Source organism: Megalops cyprinoides, chromosome 9, assembly GCF_013368585.1.
Source record: "Megalops cyprinoides isolate fMegCyp1 chromosome 9, fMegCyp1.pri, whole genome shotgun sequence".
NCBI lineage: Eukaryota > Metazoa > Chordata > Actinopteri > Elopiformes > Megalopidae > Megalops > Megalops cyprinoides.
The window spans coordinates 18674768-18699237 of record NC_050591.1 but is presented as its reverse complement, the minus strand read 5'-3'; the positions used below and the strand labels follow the sequence as shown (position 1 = coordinate 18699237).

General features: G+C 44.1%; 1 protein-coding gene across 1 annotated transcript in view; it reads right to left on the bottom strand.

Annotated features, from left to right (window-relative positions):
• LOC118783126 (cytoplasmic dynein 2 heavy chain 1) overlaps positions 1 to 23906 on the bottom strand; it is a 137663-nt gene extending 113757 nt beyond the window's left edge. The window contains exons 1-37 of the mRNA XM_036536832.1: positions 23817 to 23906; positions 23059 to 23280; positions 22711 to 22881; positions 22423 to 22561; positions 21021 to 21139; positions 20761 to 20905; positions 20237 to 20469; positions 19981 to 20115; positions 19630 to 19743; positions 19318 to 19429; positions 19058 to 19182; positions 18032 to 18207; positions 17561 to 17756; positions 17345 to 17440; positions 17010 to 17171; positions 16621 to 16719; positions 16141 to 16280; positions 14510 to 14738; positions 12996 to 13123; positions 12423 to 12538; positions 12054 to 12181; positions 10987 to 11136; positions 10551 to 10756; positions 10251 to 10406; positions 10014 to 10128; positions 8902 to 9072; positions 8222 to 8604; positions 7812 to 7944; positions 6885 to 7002; positions 6623 to 6735; positions 6366 to 6479; positions 4654 to 4804; positions 4019 to 4224; positions 2629 to 2811; positions 1878 to 2060; positions 1280 to 1503; positions 345 to 460 (exon numbers count right to left, since the gene is read on the bottom strand). Of these exons, the coding sequence (XP_036392725.1) occupies positions 345 to 460; positions 1280 to 1503; positions 1878 to 2060; positions 2629 to 2811; positions 4019 to 4224; positions 4654 to 4804; positions 6366 to 6479; positions 6623 to 6735; positions 6885 to 7002; positions 7812 to 7944; positions 8222 to 8604; positions 8902 to 9072; positions 10014 to 10128; positions 10251 to 10406; positions 10551 to 10756; positions 10987 to 11136; positions 12054 to 12181; positions 12423 to 12538; positions 12996 to 13123; positions 14510 to 14738; positions 16141 to 16280; positions 16621 to 16719; positions 17010 to 17171; positions 17345 to 17440; positions 17561 to 17756; positions 18032 to 18207; positions 19058 to 19182; positions 19318 to 19429; positions 19630 to 19743; positions 19981 to 20115; positions 20237 to 20469; positions 20761 to 20905; positions 21021 to 21139; positions 22423 to 22561; positions 22711 to 22881; positions 23059 to 23259 (5686 nt within the window). The 5' untranslated portion in view covers positions 23260 to 23280; positions 23817 to 23906. The remainder of the gene's footprint in view (positions 1 to 344; positions 461 to 1279; positions 1504 to 1877; positions 2061 to 2628; positions 2812 to 4018; positions 4225 to 4653; positions 4805 to 6365; positions 6480 to 6622; positions 6736 to 6884; positions 7003 to 7811; positions 7945 to 8221; positions 8605 to 8901; positions 9073 to 10013; positions 10129 to 10250; positions 10407 to 10550; positions 10757 to 10986; positions 11137 to 12053; positions 12182 to 12422; positions 12539 to 12995; positions 13124 to 14509; positions 14739 to 16140; positions 16281 to 16620; positions 16720 to 17009; positions 17172 to 17344; positions 17441 to 17560; positions 17757 to 18031; positions 18208 to 19057; positions 19183 to 19317; positions 19430 to 19629; positions 19744 to 19980; positions 20116 to 20236; positions 20470 to 20760; positions 20906 to 21020; positions 21140 to 22422; positions 22562 to 22710; positions 22882 to 23058; positions 23281 to 23816) is intronic.
• Positions 23907 to 24470: the final 564 nt, after the last annotated feature.

Below are 24470 nucleotides of genomic sequence, written 5' to 3'. Positions count from 1 at the left end.
TTAGTCACAAAAACAAATGAAGCTTTTGCTGTTAACACTTAGTCATTAAGAAAGTAAGAAACAAAGCCCAGAAGTAATGGGCCCTGGGAGAAACCCTTCACTTTGAAAGCACGAAGATGAGTCACTAACTAAACATGGTAGTACTGACAGCGAACTATCTACGAGGAGAAGTAGAAAGTGAGAAATCTACAGAGGGACAAGCAGACCGTGCGGAGAAGGGGGAGAAGATAGGAGATCTACAAAGGCAAGGACAGAGAGAGTGGAGAAGGCGAGAGAAGGGGGAGAAGGTGGGAGATCTACAGAGGCACGGAAGGGGAGAGCGGAGAAGGGGAACGTTCCCTTACTCTTCCTCTGGCTGTCACTCCTCCTCTGCTGCTGCAGCAGGCCCCCGCAGCCCCGCAGGACGGTCTTCAGCGCCCGCAGGCCCCAGTCATAGTGCTGCTGAGGGGTCAGCAGCTCCCTGGACGCAACCACAAGCAGCACGTCATAAACCACTGTGACAAACCTAGGCGGGCGGGCAGAACTCACCGGCCACTCGCAGCACGCCGCACGAGGCTGATTCAGAAATGATTTATTACATTTACAATAATGTGATTTAGGAACTGGGATCCTCTGCTCACGGCGCATGTCAGCCCCCACGCCTTTCCCCAGCTCTGCCGGCTCCAAACTGTGATGGAAAGGCTGGGATTTCGCTTCACGTCATTTTAAAACATAGCCCACTCAGGTTATGTTTATGTGTAATTATAAATCAGGGAAACTACACATGCACATATACATTGCCTCAATGTGATTCCCACACTCCACCCCCGCCCCCGTGGCCTCTCTCCTGTCTGGTTGATCAAACATTTCACCTTACTGGCACAAACTTCAGGCTCACATGGGGCTTACCTCTTTATAATCACCATCATATAGATAAGAAATCTTAGGCGGGAGATAATCGAAAGAGAGAGAGAGGGTGACAGAGGCAGACTGAGAGAGGGAGAGAGACAGGGGGAGAGAGAGAGAGAGATTTGAGCTGCCACCCTCTAATGGGATTTCTGCGGCAGGCAGTATGACATTACAGCAGATTCATTTTCCGCCGGTGAAAGAATGCGCCGTGAATTACAGATTCTGATAATGACCGTGGAACGAAGAAGCAGACGAGCACGTCTTGTGCGGTTTGCTCTCTGGCACTCCGGGGTAATCATCATTATGGCGGATAACTCAACGCGCCTTTCAGTGCGTTAGCCACCCCAGGGGAGCCGGGGAGGGGGCAGGGGCGGGGGATGGGCGGTGTTACCTGGAGAGGTTGAAGATGGCCACCAGCTTGCGGCCGAGGATCTTGCCGTCTTTGAAGCCCTCCGAGTAAAGGATGACCTCGGCGATGAGGTCGTTGTCCGGCCTGGACATGGCCACCGGTCTGAAGAGCTGCTTCAGGTTGTCCGGAAGCTTCTGCCGTCCACCGTAGCCCTTTCCTGCCGGGTTCAGAGTGATGAAGATTCCAGAGTTGGGATCCAGGTCCACCTGTAAGAGATGGAGAGCTAGCGACTAAGGAGCCTTCACGTTTTCACCAAATAATAAAAATAACCAGGGGTCAATACACATGGACATCCAACAAAAGCAAGACATTTGAACCCATTAATCTTATTTATAACCTACCAATTATATTTAAAGTAGATGCCTTTTTATAATACAGGCCTATAAGGCAAGCATATATTATAACACGAGTGTCTGTGCAAACACTTTACAATTCCGATATACAATATGACAGGTGCATGACATGACACAGGTGTGTGTTAAGGTACAAGTGCATTATAATGCAGGTGAATGGTATGGCAGAGGTATGCATGCTACAATACAAACATATACGTTCACTGGTGCGGAGTGTAGTCTCTCACCTCTTTTCCCAGCAGCTCGCACGTGTTCCTCTGGTTCTTCAGAGAGTTCTGGATGGCCTGGATCTGCATGGACACGGCCGACAGCACCGCCTCCTCCAGGCGGTTGAACTCGTCAAAGCAGCCCCACGCTCCACACTTCACCAGCCCCACGAAGATGCGCCCCATTGACTTCACATCGATACCCTTCACACAGACACATTGACCACATGTTTCCACGCCACACTGTGCAAGCGCTGCCTGTGGGATGGCAGCGACCCACAGACAGGCATTTTATCTCAGCTTCTTAAAAACAAAATACAGACATCTCATTGGTGTGGTCCGAAGCCAAGCAAACGAACAAGACATTCAACATATATACTTCAATGAACCACTGACATATCTTCAGTTTATGATTCTGCTCGTGGTATCTCAATAAAACAAGAGATTCCTTGCTAGTGATGGTTTGGGAGATACATTAGTCTTTCCACAGCTGTGATAGTCAGTTTTGCCCTGGAGGTGTGCAGGAGCTGTGAATAAGGGAGTGAGCATGAATGTGTATGTGTGTTTTTCTGACTCTGTGTGTGTGTGTGTCAGTGTTTGTACATATGCGTGTGTGTTCATATGTGTGAGTGTGTCTGTATGTGTGCATGTGTGTGTGTGTGTCTGTGTCGGTATGTGTCCGTTTGTGTGTGCATGTCTGTGTGTTGCATATATGGACATATATGTATTTGTGTGTGTGTGTGCATGTGTGTGTGTGTGTGCGCCTGTTCACCTCATCACAGTTGAACACCAGAACTTGTCTTCCGAACAGCCCACCCAGGGCCTTGACGGACTCCGTCTTGCCGGTTCCGGCAGGCCCGTAGGGATTGCCTCCTAAGCCCATCTTCATGGCTTGTGTGAGGGTAAGATAACACTTATCCGTGAGGGGAGTGTGGACCAGCTTGGCAGCATTGCCCTGTGCACAGAGGGAGAGAGCAAAGGAGAGCAGAGAAAGGACAGGTGGAGAAAGACAGGGAGAGGAGGAGAGATAGGGAGAGTTCCACAGCAAGGTGATGCTATGCTTTGAGCATACAGCTGAAAACACTCACATCTGAGTCTGAAATACACAGCCACGGAGGGTGAACCCGCTAGAGCTGGGAACAGGCAGCAGGGAACTGTGGCAGCATTCACGCACTGCCACTAAAAATGGTTTGTAACTTGCATGTGTGGTGTGCCATCTGGTGGCCATTGATTGAATTTTATCTCAAAGGATTTACCTATTTACTTCAAAAAAACAACCCAAAAACTGCTCAAAAACAGTTAGGGTAACAATTACTTTAAAATTCCTGCCATTTCCAGAAAACCATGAGACTTGCTATAAAATGACAGGTAACTGATCACAGCATGAGAAACCAGAAAAGTACTTTCATATTATGCCTGCATGTAAGTCAAATAGTACCCATGTAATTTGTGCTCAAGGAGAGGCTAATACAAAAGGGTGTGTTATATATCTGATTTCAAAGGATATCTTTCAAAGGTCTTTTGTTGAATACAGCACTAATAAGATCCTCATTAGCAGTCACAGTGTTACTGTAGCAACCTTGCCATACCCACTGCTTGTTGCTGTCATGGAACTCAGCACTGTGTTGTACCCATTGCTGTGCAATACCTGGTATTCACAGATATAGTGGATTTTTTTTTTTCCTTTTTCCATTTTTCTCCCCAATCCAATTTGTTATCATTCGGTTGCACAACCCCCACTGTCAATCCGGGAGAGTGTGGACAAGCACGTGCCCTCCTCCGAGACACATGATGTCAGCTGCTGCTTCTTTTTGCACAAGCTAGGCTAGCACAGAGATGAGTCGGAGGGCGACATTTCATATGCAGCTTTGGCACGTGGACCACAGGCGCCCGATCGACCAGCAGGGGTCGCTGTTGCTAATGGGACCGAAGCCCCTGCTGACGTACCCACCCCTATCCCCGGCAGAACGAAGCCAACGTGTTCCGCCTGTGGGCTCCCGGTCGCTGTCAGCTAGTGACACGGTCGGGTTCGAACCCGGGCCGTAGCGTTCAGTCTGCGCTCAGAACGAGCGCTTTTAAAGACCGAGCCACTCAGGAGCCCTAGGTGTAGTGGAATTAGCCACCCTGCAGTAAGTGCAGAGAAATGCAGCACGCTGCCACACCTGGTACTCGTAGGTGTAGCGGAACTCGGCGTCCACCATCTGTATGAGGCAGTGGCCATCCTGGCGCAGGTAGAAGCGCAGCTGCTTCCTCCAGGCCCAGGCATCGGTGGAGTGTGCCTGCGCCTCCATCAGCTGCTTCACCACCTCAATGTTGTGGATGATGTCCAGGATCAGCGCTTTCAGCTTCAGCTGCAGAACACTGGAGTCTGCAGAGCCACACATCCACAGAAGCATTACTGAAAAAGCTGAATTATGACCTCATGGCTAATATAATAGTAAATCTGCACATCATACCATTATAGTGGGGTTTCAGCATATCATAGAGCTTTTCATGCAAAACATTGGTTTATTTATGGATTAATTTACACTCCAATTTGGCTGGCAATTAATTATGTAACTTCTAGCATATCAAATTTACTGTTTCTTAAGACTGGAAATTTTGCAGTATGTACAGAGAGTTATAAATCAAGTTAAATGCACAATACATCAATACCAGCCAGGGACCCACTGCCTTTAGGATAGGTTTGGTCCCCCCCCCACATCACTGAATCACACAAACACATGCAAGCATGCGCCAAAACACACCCACACACATACACGCACACACACGGGTGACAAGTCTTCCACATACACACCTGCACCCCCTACATCCTCTGCGCTGGTATCTACGCTGGTGTAGTGCTCGAGTTTGGCCATTAGCTCCACCTCAAGCTGCTGCAGGCTCTGATGGCGGATAGCGCTCTCCACTTCCTCTGTGAACTGGATCTGCTCTGCCAGACACAGGATCTGAAAAAGGAGTCACGCCAGAGTCACTCCTGTGTCTGAACACGTCAAACAAGAGTTACTCCTGTTCATACAGGACATGGCATAGTCATGCTCTCACCATGTCACACAAGTCTTTTTTTGGACATCATTAAAGCATAATGTTATCACAGTTATCACATTCACAGGCAGACCCATTCCTCTCCCTTCTTTATCAGATCACACTCAGACAGCCCAAATTAACGACTGCAAATCAATATCAAACCACACAAACATGGTCTGAGGCTACTGTATCTGCCTCATCAGGAATCTTCTTTAATGATTACCACTATGTATTTAGTTATCATGTCAGATTTTATGTCATCCCAGTAATATGGCAGCGTCATGATGATTTCTTAATATTAACTGTGCATTGTATCATTTTTATAGCTTTGTACGTTTATCTTTGATGTCCACCTTTTAATTATTGTGCATAATTGTGATGAAAATGCAAATAAAAACAGTCTGAAAATGTACCAAACCACACACCACAGTTGCAGTTCTGATCTTATAACTCTGACCACATCACACGTCTCAGCCCATATTAAGGTCTCCAGAGGACACAGCATGTTAGAGGTGACAGGACAAAGTAAAAGCAGCCCATCCAAATCAAAATAAAAATATTTAATGGGAGGCACCAGCACAAGACTGTTTGTCAGTGGCTATTATGTTTCCAGTAGAAAGTTAAAGCGAATGTAGCCAAAGGGCAGAGGGCAAGTTCCTGGATTTTTGCTGTCCTTGAGTATTCAACATGTAGCTAATTAATATCATTACTCAACTATTCTCAAAATAGTACAGATGTTGATTTTAGTGGCCTAATTCAGTTGCAGCCAGAGGGAGATTTAAGTTTTAAGACGTTCCTGCGGGGAAGGGCTACCAGGTAAGACGGCGTGGCTGCCTGCCCAAAGCACACGGCTCCCCAGACTTTTAAAACAATTTGTTACTGCACCAGAGCTTTCTTTTTTGTTACACGTCTTCATGTAGAATTTTATGTTCATTATTTTCTAAAGTAAAAATTGCATTCATTTTCCATGTACCTTCACTAAATTATATAACGAAAGTCTCTAAAAGCAGTCATCACATGACGTCTTATTGACAGTTGTAATAGTAGCTAAACTAAAGAAATACATACTTTCCCCTGACAGTTTTCCAAGCAAATTGTTAACCTTAAATTTTATTGTTCATCTTGATGTTCATTTTGACATTCATCTTAGAGTTTCAATTTGTAGTTAAAGATTTGATTTTTGCAACAATGTAAATGAGATTCAGGAAGACTCTGGCTTGGTAGTCTGGCTACAACCACTGATTTCTTATAGCTACATGGATTATTCATTTGTCTGTGTGACTGACTGACTTGGTAGAGGGAAGAGGGATGTGCATGGTCCTGATACAACATTCTAGTACCTTACTGTGCCGAAATGAATACACAGCTGAGCAGCTCTTTATGGTTGGTTCATGGCCCAAATGAATAATGCATTAGCCCTTAGCTATTGGACTGCCATCAAAGTAGAGCTGTGGAGCAGACTACGAAGGCAGGGCTCTGTACCTGTGAGGGGAAGCGTGAGGGATCCACGTCGCCTCTCTTCCCCGCTGTCACACACTCACGCAGGAGATGCTTCAGAGTCTCCTTCATCTCTGTGGACAGGTCACCCAGCCAGACCTGGCAGAAGCACGTGTGCGTACGTGTGCACGCACACACACACACACACACACACACACACACAAACACACACAAACACAGTTCACGTAATCACATGGTAGAGCGGGAAACAGTTATCAGAGAGGTAATCGCAGTTCCTCTACCTCTACGTCATTGGAGATGCAAATCTTGTTCCTCAGTGGGACCACCTCGCCCTCCAGGGACTTCATGGCCGTTATGTTCTGGAAGCCCTCATCAAAATCCACACTGTTGATACCTTCAAAAACACACACAGTCACGAGAATGAGATATTTCTTCGGGATTTCAATAAACTTTGGTTTAAAAAAAATGGTGCATTAAATATTCCACATTCAAGCTCTTTCTGTTTGTTCTGGCAGAAGAAGCAGCGGTTCCAGGGAAGTGTACCGGCAAACAGCTTCTTGAGGTGAGACTGGATGACAGCGGGGTTGGTGGCCTGGCCCAGGATCTCCAGCAGGTCATCGTCCCCGATGAAATAGAAACGAGGGAAGGCTGACCGCTTCTCCTGCGGGGACAAACACGTTGCGGGTGGGAAATCAGCGCGAGAGTCACTGTTCCCTGAAAAGCATTTTGTGAATTCAGACCAACTTCACATGGATGCTAGTCTTTAGGGGAGCGCTGGGGTAAAAAACACCTCCAGAGACTCAACTCACTTCTGTTTTCAAACAACATTTACTAAGAAAACACTGTTACAATTCATCTCCACATACAGACACTTCTCCTTTTAAGTCATACAAGGCAGTTTAATGTGTATGTACAGTTTACCTCCAGGAACCTTAGAAATTGGTATTTGAAAGCATGATACGTAGGCGCAGTGCCCATTCCAAGAACTGATACATAGAGGGACATCCCCACTAACAAGAATGTATGATCCTCCCCTCTTTTCACTTTTTACCAAAAAGTAGGAGGTCTCTAGTATTAATTTCACCTAGGATTACCCTTTTAAATATACCCCAGATAGCCAATTAAACACATTAATAAAAAAAATAAAAGCCAGCTTTCCTTAATGGAGATATGCACAGAGTAGAGGGTACAATGCATAAAAACAGTTACTTCTCTTTTTTAGAGCTCCATGCCTGTGCACTTGTCCCATATCACCAAAAGATAATATAAGATAAGACAAGATAACACTTTATTGATCCCCAGGCAGGGAAATTTAGTTAAAACTATGGTTAAGAATGCACTGCTAGTGAATATCATCTTTTAAACTGAATAGTCAATATTTTTCTATGATTGCCTATGGCTATCCTTCTTGAGCACTGTTCACATTCCTCCCAAGGACACAGCAAATACATATTTGTAGCTCCTCATTACCTCCAAGAACTCATTGAGAGACTTCTGGCACCTCTGCAGCTGGTCTAAGATAGTGATGAGAGAGTTTCTGATCCCAACACGGCTGGCCAGAGACGTCACCCTGCTGTCCCTTTGTACATCTGTCATTATAGACCTGCAGCAAACACACAGAGACTTGACTGAGCCAGGAAGCTCACACATGGTCAAAACTCTGAGAACAAACACTCACAGAAACTATGAAAACTACACATACACACAAACACCAACACACACATATATATACACAATAAAGGTTGTATATTGCATAGCGCTCTGAAGCAAGCTGCCATAAAGAGAACTGTATCAAACAGAAGTTGATCGACCAAACAATCCTCCATTTTCTTCCTTAAAAATATCCGTAAACAGAAGCACAATACGTGATGGACGCTGACCTGAAGTCTTCGTCCACCCTCTTGAAGCGGGCCTGCTCCCTGGGTAGTGCCCCGCGCCCGAAGATGGGCTCCAGGTAGACCCACTTCCTCTGGATGCTGTTGAGATTGTGCAGGTACTCATCCAGGTCGGCCAGCCTAGTCTCCCACAGCAGCACCTTGTCCTCGAAGCCCTTGTAGTAGGGAGAGTCCTTCAGAGACTGCAGCAGGCAGCGGTTGTCCCCCACCTGGTTGACCATGTCTTTCCAGTCCTTGATGAGCTTCAGCGTCCTATTCTGGCTGTCCACATAGTCGGTCAGGGTGAACACAGCACCCGCCCCCCACAGGTCAAGCTCCCGCAGGGCCTCACGGATGGTCACTTCTGCCTGGGCACGACTGTTCAGGTCCTGGGTAAATTTAAAAAAAAAAAACTCTTTGGGGCTTTCTGGAAGCATTCAATTTGGTGATGGTTTCCAAATCTTTTTAATACTTTGTATAAGAAACCTACAGGATTCCGTCGGGAAAGAATTTCCCTCATATTCATTTCACAGCTAATAAACACAGCAGGCAGATCAGTATTTGTAAATGCATGGTAGACAGACCGATGTGTCATACAAATGACCTGCGAAGAGCACAGCTCTCACTAAGCACCAGAGACAGCATGCAAATCTGGGGAACAGAACCAAAGCAAATCTCTCCCTGACCTTCAGCTCTGTGGCCTTGTCAACGATGGTGTCGGCAACCTGAAGCAAGTCCCCAAAAAGCAGCTTCTCTAGCGTGGTGCCCCGTGGGAGGCCCAGGAGACGGAACAGGTCCAACCAGTGGTCCTGAGAGAGATGCTCACCCCGAACGTACTTCAGCACCGGAATCAACCCCTACACAACAACATCAATCAAGGGGTATAGCAATCCACAAATTTCCATTTACAACAGCTTGAGCTAAATGCACAAAATGTTTACCATGGGCAATTTTTACAATGCAAACAGGACAAGACATTGACTCTGATTACATATGCAAACGTGGATCTGAGTACAGATGTAACTAATACACAGTACATTTAAAAGCAAGTGATGATGAATCTTTACGAAGTTAACATTTTTGTAATGTTCAAATTTCTGTAAAAATCGTGGGATTCTCCATCAAGAATAATGTATACATTCATCATTCAAGAATAATACATACAAGTATAAAAGTCTTACTTATTCTGTTTGATTTCAAATGGTTTTCACTGTCGACTGGCGACTAACTTGAAAACCTGCACAACTTCACACTTCATTCCTCCTGATTTTCCCCTTGATAGGATCTGTGCTTTAACACGTATAGCGTTTGACTGTTTCATCTTTTATCCAGGAGGTTAATTCAAACAGTTCTATTTGATAGCCACTTGGATGCTACACTGCAACACATTCATGAGAAATAATGAAGGGAAAAGCTAATTTACAACGTTAAAAAAACTCACAAACCCACTGTGGTACAAAACCATTCATTATCTATTTAAAAGCTATTTTAAATTTCTTCCGTGTAGATTTTTTTTTTGTCAACAAATGTAACATACTGTGCGAATCACTCATTATTGCATTACATTAAATATTTTTTTATAAATTCCCCTTTGTGCATAATCCTGTCACTGGTAGAGAAAAGTATTTTAGAATTTCCCTGTTCTTGGGAATCTCAGGAATGTATCCTCCGTGATCGCTGAGTATCTCCTGTACAAACTAGGAATCAGATATAAACTTTCTAAGTGAAGTCCCCCCGGCAAAATTAATATCAAAAAACCAAAAATCCTGGCTTGGAAATGTCAAATTCAAAGTTTCACCTTGTACTTGTCTATTTCTTTCTGCAGTTTGACAGTCATGGTGGTGTGTTCTTCAAGCTTTCGGAGCTTGTCATGCCAGGCGAAAAGGAACTCTTCGAAAATATAGGTCTTACTCCTGGAAACAGAATGCAAAATGCAAAACGTATCCCAGGTCAAATCAAAGACAAAACAACACCTTTGTATCCAGAGGGAGATCCATAATGTATCTGAAGTTCTTATGTAGATGTCATACTGTACCTGAAAGTGATCCAGTCTTCCTTTGCTTTGTCCTGAAAGCCCTCCTGGAATTCTTCGTAAAGTGACCACATCTCAGAGAATTCCTCAATGTCTTTGATGGTTTCGAGTGCCAGGGAGAAGTCAGGCGGGCTCAAGTCAAAGTGGCGACAATCTTCACTATAAATACAGAGGACCATGTCTGGTTAACCTTAGCTTCTATCTTTGTCCACAGAGAAATAGTACTGCTGAAGTTTCAAGTACATTCAAAAGATCAAAGATATGACCTGCAGATGAAAAAGTGAACTTGCACGTGGCACATACATTAGCTTCTTGCGGGTGCCCTCCAGCTCTTCAAACTCTGCCTTCTTGTCTTTAATGGTCTGGACACACTTCTGAAGAGCCTCCTGGTCGCCAGACTCTATGATGTCATCGCTGGGCTTCAGCTGGTCCCAGCGAGCGCGGAACTTCTCCAGCTCCTGCTGGTACGCTTGAATCTGAGACTCTGCATTAGACTTCATCACCTCCACCTTAGACACGGGGGGGCAAACAAAGTTACAAGCTTGTGTTCATACTCTAAAAATCTGGACCAACAAACATAAAATAGTAGCCTCAGGTTGACATCAAAATCAATTTATTTCACTGTGCATGGAATGCATCAAGTCACTGTTAAGTGTGCATCACAATGGCTTTACCATGACACTGCTTCAGCTGACCGTGTCAGGCTTGTCACACACTGCTACGGGTCGGAGGCGTGTACCTGCTCTTTGATCATGAGCTGGTGGCTCTCCATCATTAGCTCAAACTTGTCCCACTTGGCCCTCAAGGAGCTGATGGAGTCCAGGCCCCCACCCGCTACAGTACGTAGCAACCTGTTCTTGTCCTCTGCTTCCTGGAACAGGGGGAGGATCTGAAAATACAGGCCTGTATTAGGGAAACGTTATCAAAGAATACTCTCTAACAGCAGTATATACGTCAGGACAATTACTACACCAAAACTTCTGCAGAACTTCCCCAAAAACCACACTGGCATGGCAAAACGCCACGCCTAAATTTCAGTGTCATGTTTCATAAGTGTCATGAGCACCTTAGCCATACTATGTGTGAATGTGCAGCACACACAAGACAACTTTCACTTCCCTGCATGTGTGAAATAAACTTTGCAATTTATATTTATATTTAAAATAGTGTCCTACAATTGGCACCAGTTCTTCTGCACAGGTGGAGTCTGACAGGTTTGATAATAAATTAATACTGATCTGGGTCTGCTCTTTGGTGTAACCAAATATTCTACCTCTTAACATCACAGCTCAACTAAGAAAACTAACCAGCAACATAAACAGGTTCAGAAGTTCACCAGCCAAACCAGGAAAAGAAGCAGATTGAACAGTCTCTATGGTGATGAGATGTCTCAAATAATACTGCCATCTCTGAATTTATAGCCCTTCATTTTCAAGTTTAAAAACTCATTCGCAAGAAAGAGGTTCCATCTTCCTTCATAAAGGAATTGGAATTCTATTTCCTAAAGTGCCTCAGTGCAATGAAATTGCCAGAATTCAGAGAAAGAGAGCAGTTCAGAGAAGTAATACATATTTCACAGTCCATCCTCTTAAAATAACCAATCTTAATGTGTTCATTTTCTCCAGCTGCAAGGTACAGGTGTATTCAGGTCATTGAGATTTCTGAAAACGTCCAAAGTCACAAGGCAAATTCTAAATGCAAGTTCAGACAATGGCACTCCCTATCATTACATTGATAATAATTTCAAACAGCGACACAGTTAACTTTTTCACTAGCAAAAAAAGGCCTAAAATAGTAAGTGTTTACATCAGGCTTCTTAGTTTGCAGCTCTCCGTGCTTGATGTTGGCCTCGCCAATTTCATCAATGCTCTCCGGTCGAGTTGATAAGGTTTCCATGGCTTGGTTGAGAAAGGTGTCAATGTCCTGGGTGTGAGCTAAATGACAGGATAGACCGTGGGAATACATATTAGAGAGAGTATGAAAAGGAGAATGTTATGCATCCTTTACTAAAATCTTCAAGAAAACAGCAGCCTTTATCTCCTGAGGACCAAGCAAATCCCATACATAATCCATTTATAGCTTTGTATTTTTTCCATACCATTCATGAATTATACATTCAGGGGAATTCTCAGCACGCATTGTGCTACACCCCAGCACTGTCCCAAAGTGACCTACCTTGGATAGATTTCCTCAAAGACGTGAGGAGAGCATCGAACAGCTTCTGGATCAAATCATCAATCACCGCCTTCACGGGGTCACAGTTTACGGTTATGCAGTCCACCTTCTCTGTGCTGCAGAGCGGGAAAGGCATTAACGGACATTCAGAAAACTTGAAACTGCATTTCTAAGAGCCTGGTATCGCTGAACTGCAACTAAATGAGAGGGCAGGTAGGTACACCTGCACACAGGTGCCGGTTTCAAACAAAAAGCAATCTTCCTGCTCAATGCCAAAGTGGGATGAACAGGACATTTTCTCACACACACACACACACACACACACACATATATTTGTGTTCTACCCATTTTCATGTGAAGAAAAGTGGTATGAAGCCTGTGTGTTGGGGGTTTCTGTTTTCCACTGGCAAAAGGGGGCGATCCAACCACTGTATTGCTTGTAGTCAACATTTGATGATACAATTGGCCACACGTTTTGTAAACATTTGCCGTGAAGGTGAACATGCACGAGCAATATGGCATCGTGCCGAGACAAAGCTATGGTGTAAGGTACCGACAGCTCTGTTGCAGTACCTGGGTAAGCGTTCCGACTCCTTCCCCCTGGCTTTCAGGGCCTTGAAGTTCCTCTCCCAATCCTGCACAGTGTGAACGTGTCTCTCCACCAGAGCATCGATATCCACTTGACCCAGCACCACCCACTCCTGCAGAAAAAAAGCACTGCTACTAGGCCTCTCCATCTCATGGAAAAAGGAGAACGTTCAATCTAAACCCCATGTTGCTCATATTTAATTTGAGCACCCTATTTAAACAAATACAATGCTTTCGTTCTGCTTTGAAGTGTCAGACCTGGAAAAAAATGTTGCATTTTTTTTCTTAAAATGTGTTCCTATAAAATATATACTTGTGGTATTCAATCACAGAGACATTGACACAGGCTACAGAAGGGTCCCCAGGACCTAAAATATCTAAAATGAAATACAGCAATAACAAAGGCCTGATAAACGCATAAACATTCACGCATTGCAGGCGTAATGTGATGTGCTTCACACATTACCTTTTTCCTTAAACTTACACATTCAGTAGTTCTCCAATTTTTTTTGTGTTATCTGTTTTCATTCTCATTTCCTGTATGCATGAGCTGTCAAGTACACAAAATGTCCCCCCTCACAGTGGAACCATTCACGCCCATAAAGAACTTCATGAACCCCAAAATGGGTGAAGCTATCAAACCAATCATAACATTTTTCTGTGTAGAGCAAGTTCTTCTGATTGGGTCATGTAAATCAGTGACTCACAGCACATAGTAGCACAACTTTATGATCACAAGCAAAAGCATCACAGATGGATTTGTTAGGAGGAGTGGGTAAAAGTAAAAGGCTCTTTAACTGCACTCATCTGGGAAGAAAATGTAAAGCTTATCTTTAAGATGAATATGTAAATATCAACACCATTTATGATTTGGTGAGTAAATGATTACACTGGCTAACAAATAATCATTTCAGTGATTAATTATGTCAATATTTGCCAATTTATTTGTATAAGTCTGTAAACACAGGCAGCCTCAGTAGGCATTCTGCACATGTTCAGCCCAGTACTAAACCTCTGAACATGACTTGTTAAACAGGGTGAATATATTCAGTGTTATTTACATGGAAGTGGACTATAAAATAAAATTTCTCTCGAGTACAACTGTGGTAAAACAGATGGGTACTACTGAACAGTTCTTTTGCTATAAACGGGTTGTACCGCAATGCAATTTCTTGAGAGAAGCTGCCAGCACACTTAGTAGTTTCATTGTGTGGGTTAACAGAAACTGTGGTCGCTAAAATTGCCACATTAAACATGCAGCAAAGAGTCTACCGGACCTTGACGCTAGATGGGGATTCCCTCTGCCAAAACGGTGCCACAAAAAAAACAGAAAGAGAATATCTGCTTTCCATTCGTGCTACACTAAGCCGTGACAGAGAAACTGTTGGGTTTTCTTTATGCTGACATGGTGTTGGGCAATTCTTGAGGGGACAACACAAACCAAATTAGCGCTCGGTTAATTCTGCCGCTCAGTGAAACGGTGTGAAAGACCAGTGCACCTTGAACTTGTCCTGCACCAGCAGGAGCCGGCTGAAGAGGTCCTCGGCCTTGCTGAAAATGGTGACGAAGCCGCTGGCGTTCCTGTCGATCATGACGGGGAAGATGGGCTCCTCCCCCGCCTCGCTGACGCCCTTGAACTGGTTGGGGATGGAGATGAAGCGCTTCATCTCCCTGAAGTACTTGGCTCTCACTTCTTCAAACGGCGGCCTGAACTGCAACCTCCCCTGCCTGCGACACGAGGGCGAACACAGCGGAATTCCTGACGTTGCGCAATGCTCGCCAGAGCAGCACGTGCTGCGGCGCGTGCTTTCGCTAACCCTGGCAATCGAACAATCTTTACGTTTTTAGGGATGCCCTTTTCCATGGTGATTGAAATGGGTCTGTTTTAATCTCTTTACACAGCTGGGTACTTACTGAAGCAACTTGGGCTAGGCACCTTGCTCAAGGGTACAACAGCAGTGCCCAATGAAAAAAAGGGGTTGTTAAACCTGAAATCTTCTGCAGTTTGCTAAATATTATGATGCAGTAAAATTCAACAGGTGTGATTAATGACAAACAAATGTTCTACTGTCCCCTTAAAGCAGTGTTTCTCAATCCTACTCCTGGAGGCCCACTGTCCTGCATATCTTCTGTCTATCTTTGATTAAATCAGGTGTGCTCAGCTAATCAAAAGTGCCACTGATGAGTTCAGTCAGGTAGGTAGAGCAAGGATAGACAGAAGATATGCAGGACAGTGGGCCTCCAGAAGTAGGATTGAGAAACACTGCCTTAAAGGGCTTCTTGTGGACCTCCAGATTACTGCTAAAGGGCTCCATTGGAGACCTCCACATGACCACCAAAGGGCTCCATGTGGACTTCTATATTGCTCATGTGAGGGCCCATGCATACCATCAGGCCTGTATAGGGTTGGGTATCGATTTGGTTTTTTCCGATACCAGTGCTAAAGTGATACTTTTAAAACAGTACCGGTGCCTGAACCGAAAACTGCAGTCAACGACATTAAAGAACGACATTTTTATTGCTAAGGCAAATTTGAACTTGAAATTGAGCAATATATTAACTGTTAACAATCTAAAGTATACTTAAATATATAAATATAAATAAAAACAAAACACTTAACAAATGTTCGCATTGTTACCATATGTTTTCACTCTTTATCTTTTGTAGCCATGTGTTTCTATCTACCACATGGAAGCAGCAAAGTGCTGTTGCTGTGATATCAACATGAAATACCAGAAGCATTTCACATGGCTTCAGAAAACTGGAGGTGTGCTCCCACATCAGGTATGACAAAAGGGAAAAACATACGGGAAGAAACCTAGCGCCTTAACAACCCTTTCGTGCGTAACTTATTTTTTTATGCTATGAAGAACGGGTGATGTTACATAGTTTGTTGTGTTTTCGTTAGCGTTATTAAGCGTCTCACAGTTTTCAGTTTGCTATATTTTTTTAGAGTTAAATCGCTGTTTCCTCAAAGCTAAAATTAGCTAGAATTTCTCCAATCTAGTGTTCTAATCGCACCGGTTTTAGCATACGCACTAAACGGCTAACCACAGCGGTGTGACCGTACGCGCAAGAAGGTTAAGTGGCACCGAAATGAGCTCAAAGTACAAGTGAAAGAGCCGCTCACTTGAAGGTGAGGTCCACGTTGATCTCGGGCAGATTCTTGTTGAGGGCCTCCAGGCCAACCTGGTACTGGTGCTCCAGAGCTTTGTACAGCTGATGGTTCCAGTGCTGCCGCCAGGCACGCATGTCTCCTGACCGGAACCCCTGAGCAGACAAATCATCGCTGCCATTCAAATGTATCCCCAGCACACCTCATCTGACACAAGCACCGTAGTCACAACGCTTACAGTCGACAACTTCCATCACAAAGTCATGAGCAGTTGCCATGTCATCCTAGCCACTTGTACACACTGCTAATTAATGACTAAATTCAGTTAAAGAGGCACAGGCAAAGGCACAACTTCCTTAACTGTCACACGGCCTTAAGATTTCTACATTAAAGACCCCCCAGCCTCTGAGTTCTTTTCTAATTTGTGACTGGGGCTGCTGGACGTCATCTCACTCTCACGCAACACTGTCCTCAGCCATCCTTCCAGGGTCATACTTGTGATTCCAGTGTAGCGAATCCTGTCCGCAGCTCCTGCAGCCCATCCTTCCAGCGCTGTTGGTGACGCAACAGGTCCACATTCATCAGCGTTACCACCTACAAAAGAGCAGGAGCGGTTTCTAAACTGGGCAGGGCCAGCAGTGTTAGACATTAGCCTTCAGCTGTCTTGTTCTCACCTCACGAAACAGCTAAATAATTGGCTAAAATACAGGTATACATACACAAAAAAAGAAAAGCAGCCACCCTTCGGGCATCCAGGTGTACTCACCACACATCTGGTGTTTAACCAGTTCAATGGGTTGTGACAAAACACCTAGAGGACTGCTGCCCTCTAGGAAAGGAAGCAATGCTCCTTATTCTGAAGTGTCAAGTGAAAGGAAGTGCACCTTCTCAGTGAAGTCCATATGCCACTTCCTCAGCTTCCTGTTTTCGGTGGAGAGGCGTTCGGCGGAGGACTGCAGCTTGCCAATGTACTGCTCCAGCTCTTTGGGATTGTCCCAGGTGATCTGCAGCTTCCCACCCGACTCCCGGGAATGGGACCTTGGGTTCTGCTTTTGTGGGAAAATATTAAATGAAAAAAGATTGCTTGCGATCAGACACAAGACAATACTGAAGAGAAAAACGGAAACAGTCAAGTCCAATAACATTTCTGTGCAATGCAGTGAATATTGTCAAGATTAGATTAAAGGTAGAAAAATTTCTCTTTATTGATAATAAATACCTTGATCACTTGTTCAAAAGCCAAGGCATGATTTAACATCATGGGCCTCTGGGAAGGAATCATCTGTTGATCTATGGTGTTGTAAAAATGAGCCACCTGCCAAAAAAAATCCCATTGACGCAATCACGCTATGTTACATATCACCGCACAGTGACCCAGATCGTTTCCTAAACTGCATCTTGATAAAAAAATATAATAGGAACTCCTAGTGCTCGCCTGTTTCAGGATGATGGCTTGTCTGTAAAACTTGTCAGCTGTGTTGGCAGCCTGCTGGATTTTGGCCGGGATGGCAAACCCCAAAGCAGAGAGCTGTCGGACCTCTCTCAGCAGGGTCACAAGGCGGTCCGAGTACTGGATCTTTAGTTTCCCGTCAACGTGGTCAAGTTCCATCACACGGTTACTAGCCTGCAGGCTGGAGGAGGACATCGGAGTACATAAATCTCATTAACTCAGATCTCCAAAGGCACCTGAAAGGTTAGCAGCATTAATACAACACCAGTCTGCTCACATGTCACCTTGTCCAGGGTGATTTATTCCACGTCTATAGTTTACACATATCTCCATTCACATTGTAATCTCATATCTGCAACTGCCTTAGGCTTAGTAGCTTAGTTATTTTATTTACTGATTCCAAGAGTCAGTAAAAAGTGATACACCGATGTAAGCAACACATCCTTATCTGATCACCTGATGCCAGACTTTGGATCGGAGAGCCCAGCCTGGATGTCTCGGGCCCAGTCATTGAACTGTTCCTGCTCGTAAGCCTGGAGCTGTTCCTGCAGATCATCTGAGAATCTGACGAATGAGCGGTACCCGGAGAGGTCCGGCAGCAGGGCCGCCGCCATTCTGATGGAATCCTCCACCTGTATTCAGTTAGGGAGTCATAGGAAACAGAAGTGCTTACTGCTTGTGTGTGTGTGTGTTTGTTTGCGTTAATTTCTTAGCATGATTTCAGCCAAACTCATCATTTGGCTCATTACAGTAAACTGATGGGCAAAGCCTATTGGTTTTGTGATAGGTAATTTTATGCAGTAATGCACACATCATACTAACATGGCTCACCAACTCCATTCACACTCCACAATCAACAGCTAAAAACCACCTCTTGTCAGGCACTATCAAGTTGTGAGCGGCCACCTTTTCAATCTACAACAAAGCGAGCGATGATAGCGGGCCAAGGGCAGCGAAAACAAACTTTCGCTGCAGCACAGCTGTGTCCAGCTCTGGCAGTAAACCTGTCTACTTCAATGTATTATGATGAGACACGCAATACGCTGAAGATGATCTGCTTGGAAAAGATAAACAGCAGTGATGCCTACCCAACAAAAGTGTTCTGTGGTACAAACAGGGTTTTCCTACACACTAGAGAGCCCACCTATACATGTCGCTTTAAAAGAATTAGTTTTGAGTTTCAGCATTTTTAAGTAAAATATCACAGAACTAAATTTCAATTAATAATCTGTAGTTCAGTAAAATGTAAGAATTGGTCAAGGGTCTGAATACTTTCGCAAGACACTGTATGTATACATGACGTTTCTCATGAAAAATCATATATACACTTAGAAATACACCACCAGGTTCATCTCAAGAACCAGGGGAAAACCCTGCATATGTATTAATAAAAACAAACACTGAAAGTTGTTCCCCCATTACGCAGGTTGACCGAAAGGCATTTCTGATGATTATCTGGGAGGGAAGAAGGAGGAGCCCTACCTTCAGAACCAATTGTCGAACCCACACAATGTTGTTGACGACCTCTGGGAGATTCCTGCCAGCAAGGGGACCAGACTTTTCCCCTGGGACACCATGACAACGACTCTCAAAGTCTGTGCGGAGTCCTGAGGAGACATGTGTGAGGTCACAGTGTACATATACAGACACACACACACACACACACAACTCAGTGTGTTCTGTATGATGACAACTGCAATTTAAATCAAACAAATTTGTTTGATAAATGAAAATGTACCCACCCTTCATGTAGTCTAAAAGTTTAGCTAGTAATGTTTCTCTTTCTGAAAGCAGATCCTTGCTGATGTTGGGCCGTTTTATTAGCTCCTTGTATTTTTGAAATGTCTGAAGAAGCTGAAACAAAAAAAATATGTTACATATTTAGCTGAATCAAGTATAAGGCATAAAATGAGTATATTTAGAAATGGTACAAAAAGTTAAGTCAAAGACATCGCAAGCATTTTGATACTGAGCGTATGCTAACATGATTGTGTCAAAATATAAACAGAACATACGGTCTCCAAGCAATGTGAGAATACTGCAAGATACTGTACCTGCTGAGGATTGTCCTGAACATCTCCTATGCAGGCTTTGAGTCTGCCAGCGATGTCCCGCTCTGCAGGTGCAATGGCTCGCTCAAACTGTGAAACAGCCGCCTTCCACAGAGGCTGAAACACAAGAATGAAAATATGAAAATTTACACAGCCATTCCTCCTCACTCCACACAACAAACACATTCCAGTGTGCATCTTTAGTCTGATGCGATTCTGACCTTTGCGCCAAAAACAGGAAGTTTTTAGGGAAAGTCTGGGTTATTTTATTTATTTTTTTTTTTTACCGGTCCAGACTTATCCAGAATGCCACAGAGGCTGAGAACAATTGTAACCGCGAGCAGCTCGTCTGACCTCAGTGTATGGGTTGTAGTGCAAGGGGTTGAGTCCAGAGAAGGATTCAAACACGCGGGCTGAGGAGAGGGCTTGCTGTTTCCCTGCTGGCAGTAGCCGCGTTAGCTTCTCATGAACCGTGCGAATCGTCACCACCTGCATGAGAAACATTCCTACGTCACATGTTACTTCCACAACTGTCCACTGTTAGGATTAGTACACCGTGTTGGCATCTCAGCAAGCAATTCTGAGAGGGACCAGTGAGTGTCACACAAACCTCCTCGAGTCTTTGGGCCAGGCTCTGAAGCGACTGTGGGAGATACTTGTCGCCCGTCCACTGATGCGGACTGTATCGTTTCCACAGCTGTCCCGTCAAGTGTTCACAGGCCCCGACCCACTGTTCACAGACCGCTATGCCCGCTCGCAGGTTCTCTTTTACCGTAAAGAAGGGGTCTTCCCAAAGCTTCAGGGAACTCAGCTTCTTCTGCACATACCTCCCCAGAGCTCCGCCTAAAAAACACAGCCACACCCACACTCATGAGCCACCTCATTAAATTCCAGCCCCGCATCTGACACAACACTGACATGCAACACCAGAGAGGACCAGCCCCCTGCCCTTCCCCAAAACCCTGAACTAAATCCCCTCCCCAAAAACACTCAGCATTGTAGCATCTGGTCTGTGTTCAGAGGGTTAGCTACACAGAATTAGGGTGTCTGCTGTATCACAAGCTTTACTAGTCGTGTGACAGCTGGAACTACCACTGCCCTGCCCCTTGGTTGTGACCAACATTGGCCCCATACCTATGACCTCCATCAGATGCTGCATGCGGACCTCAGGGTATGGATCGTGCTCACTCTGCCTCCACACATCATCCACCGTGTCTCTCGTGCTATCCACCAGCTCTACTGTATCAGTCAGAGCAATGCTGTCCAGGTTGCTGTAATCCTGTCAAAACCGCAGATAAACAGGTAAGTAAGCTGAAACAGAAGGCAAACGATTTTCACAGAGCTAATGTTAAAATGAGGAGGTGGCTGTGCGACTAGTGAACGGCCAACAGTACCTTCTCAATGGACTGGAACAGCTCGACGAAATAGGCTGCTCTTTCTTTGATGCTGGTCTTCTCACCAACCTTCGAGAGGTCTGCCCAATACTGAAACTCATCATTAGGAGTCAGAATACCTGCAAAAAATGTAGAAACATTATCACAGAACTCGATATTCCATATATTGTCTTCTTGCTTCATGGTCAGAAGTATTTATAAAAGTCAGATTGACATAAAAGATATGTCATGTTAGGCATTTTGCTGTATCCAGGTCTTAGCAAATATAAAGAATACAATCAAGAGTCTAACACACACTCCTGGTTCCAGCATACCTGTAGTGTAACACTGTACCCGGAGGGATGCAGTTAGCTTTTAAGATTTAAGATAACACAGAAATTAAAACCACTGGGAAAAAATGATATTAATTCTCTGTGGCATTTCTGCATTGAGCCTACTTTGCACCGGCTTCTGAAGAAATGATTTTACAAAACAGGGTATGTGGGACCAATGGTAAATTCAAAGAGAAAGAAAAAAAACTCAGTCTCTTCAGACAAGCTTCAATCATAAAATTACATTGCATTCATTTAGCAGACGCTCTCATCTACAGTGACTTCCACCACCATGAAACATAAGTGTATCATTTCAAGTTGAATGAGGAACATTGTCAGACCTGGCTAACAACACTTCCAGACCAGTGAGTGTGAGCATAACACTTTCCAAGCCCTACCCTAAGTTACCTGTGAAACCTGAGTATACAAGGGAAGCCAAGTATACTACCAGACATCAGTTACTAGATGACAGAATCCAAAACACACTGAAATACTACATATAAAATAAACAGCAACCACTACAAGTAGCAGGTCTTAGGGGGCAGGGACTGAGGTGGAACCAAGGAAATAAGGAAATAAGGAAATACTGCAGCTGATTCTCAGAATGCTACACTGCTGTGCATGCATATGTGAATCAAAGTCATACTGATAAAGGCAGGTGCTTATGGTCTGAACAGTAATACTTCGTAATCAAATACATTTGTCACATCCTAAAACATCCTCTTCCACCTACTATGGCAATTCTGACAGTTATGATTTAGTATCGTTTGTCTCTGCTCTTATCCTAATCTTTTTGGATGCTCTTTTGAATGTCACTGAATAAGAGTATCTGCTAAATGACTAAATGCAAACATTATGGATTCCTGAACGGTTGTAACGCTGCTACCTTTTCTCTATTTCCAGCAACCTCCTGTGTGCAGACTTGTTATGACACCCAACATCACTCATGATCCAAACACATTCCAGACCTGCCTCTTTAACAGGCTACATATCAATGAGTAAAACAGTATAATAGTCTTCATCTGAATTTTTTAGGGTAATGCAGTGCCGGGTGCTGGCCCAGAGAAATAATTCTCTCAAAGGGTACATACCCAAAACATCGTCTTCTTTGAAGCTTCTCTTTCCAGTGTCCTCTGGGTCTGAACGCCGAACTACTGAACCGAGACCCACTTCCAGGTCACTCAATAAGCTCTGGAGCTTGGGGTCAAAGGTCTTACTCCATTTCTCATCCTTCCAAGAAGGAAACAAGAACAAAAAAAAGCAGGTGACCCCATTGCTCAAAGGAATACCCTAATTACACATATCATCTGAATGGTATCTCTAGTCTTGGTGTTTCTCAGTTTCTCAACCCTTACTGAGCATAGCTGATCAAGAATTACCTTCAGCAGCACTGGCGCAAACACCTGTCGCACTGCCTGATAAAGAGTGCTAATGGGTGACTCCAACATAGAGGACACAAGGACATTGCTGTGGAGGTTGTCCTCGGTGATAACAGTGGGCCGCAGCTTGAAAAACACCAACACTTTGTCTTTGCTGTCCCCTGAATCGATCTAAGACAAAATAAAGATTATATCAATACAACAATTAAAGGAGCAAGTAAATTTATCTTTGCATCCAATGTTTAGTGCAAAATTCATCAGACAATACAGAACACAGGCGAGACAAGATAGGGTCAATTCAAAGTAATATTAGACACTTTGGGAGCCAGCTAGTGAAACCAGTCTTGCCTTGTTAGATATGCGTAGGTCATTTCCATGCTTTTGTACTGACAGCACGAATTCATTGCCATCATCCAAAAAGTTATTCAGCTCTGTGCGGTCTGCCACTGAAGAGAGGAGTGGGTCTGATGAAGGCTTCAGGCCAAAATAGTTTCCTGTAGTGGTAAGGATGAAGTGCTTGCGTGCGTCCTCCAAGCCATGGTGAGGCATCTTTCCCTTTTCCGGTGAGTACTTAAAAAAATAAAGAATCGTGTCAGAATAAACACATACATCGCACTGACTTTAGTAGCTAGATTGCTGTATTATCATTTTTTAAAGAAATAACTAGCTATCCAGTTTACCAGGCTCATCCTAAACTTAGCTAGCTAGCCATCTATCTGTGCAATTTGTTGAGAGACGAAGCGCAATGAATGTATACAGCTGGCTAAATAAGTATCCTAGATAATTAACTGGACAGCGTGCTGTGTTTATAAGAAATCTTATCCGCTTCGGGGAGTATTAACTGGCGATGTAGCTAGCTTTCTTGCTTGCTTGATCAGTTTACAAAAGAAATTGTCATTTCACAACTAACCATCTTGCAAGGAAGCTAATGCAGTCACAACAGACTCTTGCGGGTAGCTAGCTAAGCTTCTTAAGGTTATGAGTTTAGCTAGGAACTAACTAACGTTAGCTAAGTTGACATTAGATAGTTAGCGTTAGCTCGTAGTAGCTACCTGTAGCTTACAAGACGTGTAGCTACATAGCTAGCGAGCTAGCAAGCTACTTACCCAACATGAAGTGTCCAATTACACTATTTAAAAATATAAATTAAGCTATTCTCAGAGGATGAAAGTTATCTAGACAACATTTACGCGAACGCGAATTTATGTGAACTTCAATAATTAGCAAGCCAGATACCTAACCTGCATAAAGCCAGTAGCTACAACACCACCGGTGTGGCGAAGCTTACGTTGTTACCAGTGCAACAACGTTTTTCACCGAAAGCTATTCACAGCGCGAAACAGTATGCTTTTCCTGCGTATTTCACGTAAAGAGATTACGGTCTACGTAGGAAAAAAGGTCGAAGTTGAAAAGCTGTGTTTACATTCGCAGCTGTAGTTACGGGAAACAGGCGTGATTATAATCATCCGCTCTGAGAAAATTTCGTTTACTTTGTAAGTCTTATTTGATTCCTTATGTAGCTACGAAATTCCGATTGTAAAAGCCTAGGTAATAATTATGTGTAATTGCATCTCTGTTTCTTTTTAGGCGCATTCTAGGCATACTCTGAAACACTGCAAGTTTCTCACTGGTTCAGGTCTTAATGTCACTTTACGATATGTATTTGCATATAAAAAAGAACAATAAATAACTGTCGCTCAAGGTGTTGATATCAATATGACGCCAGCAGACAACTAATAATTGGCCCACATCAGGTTGAC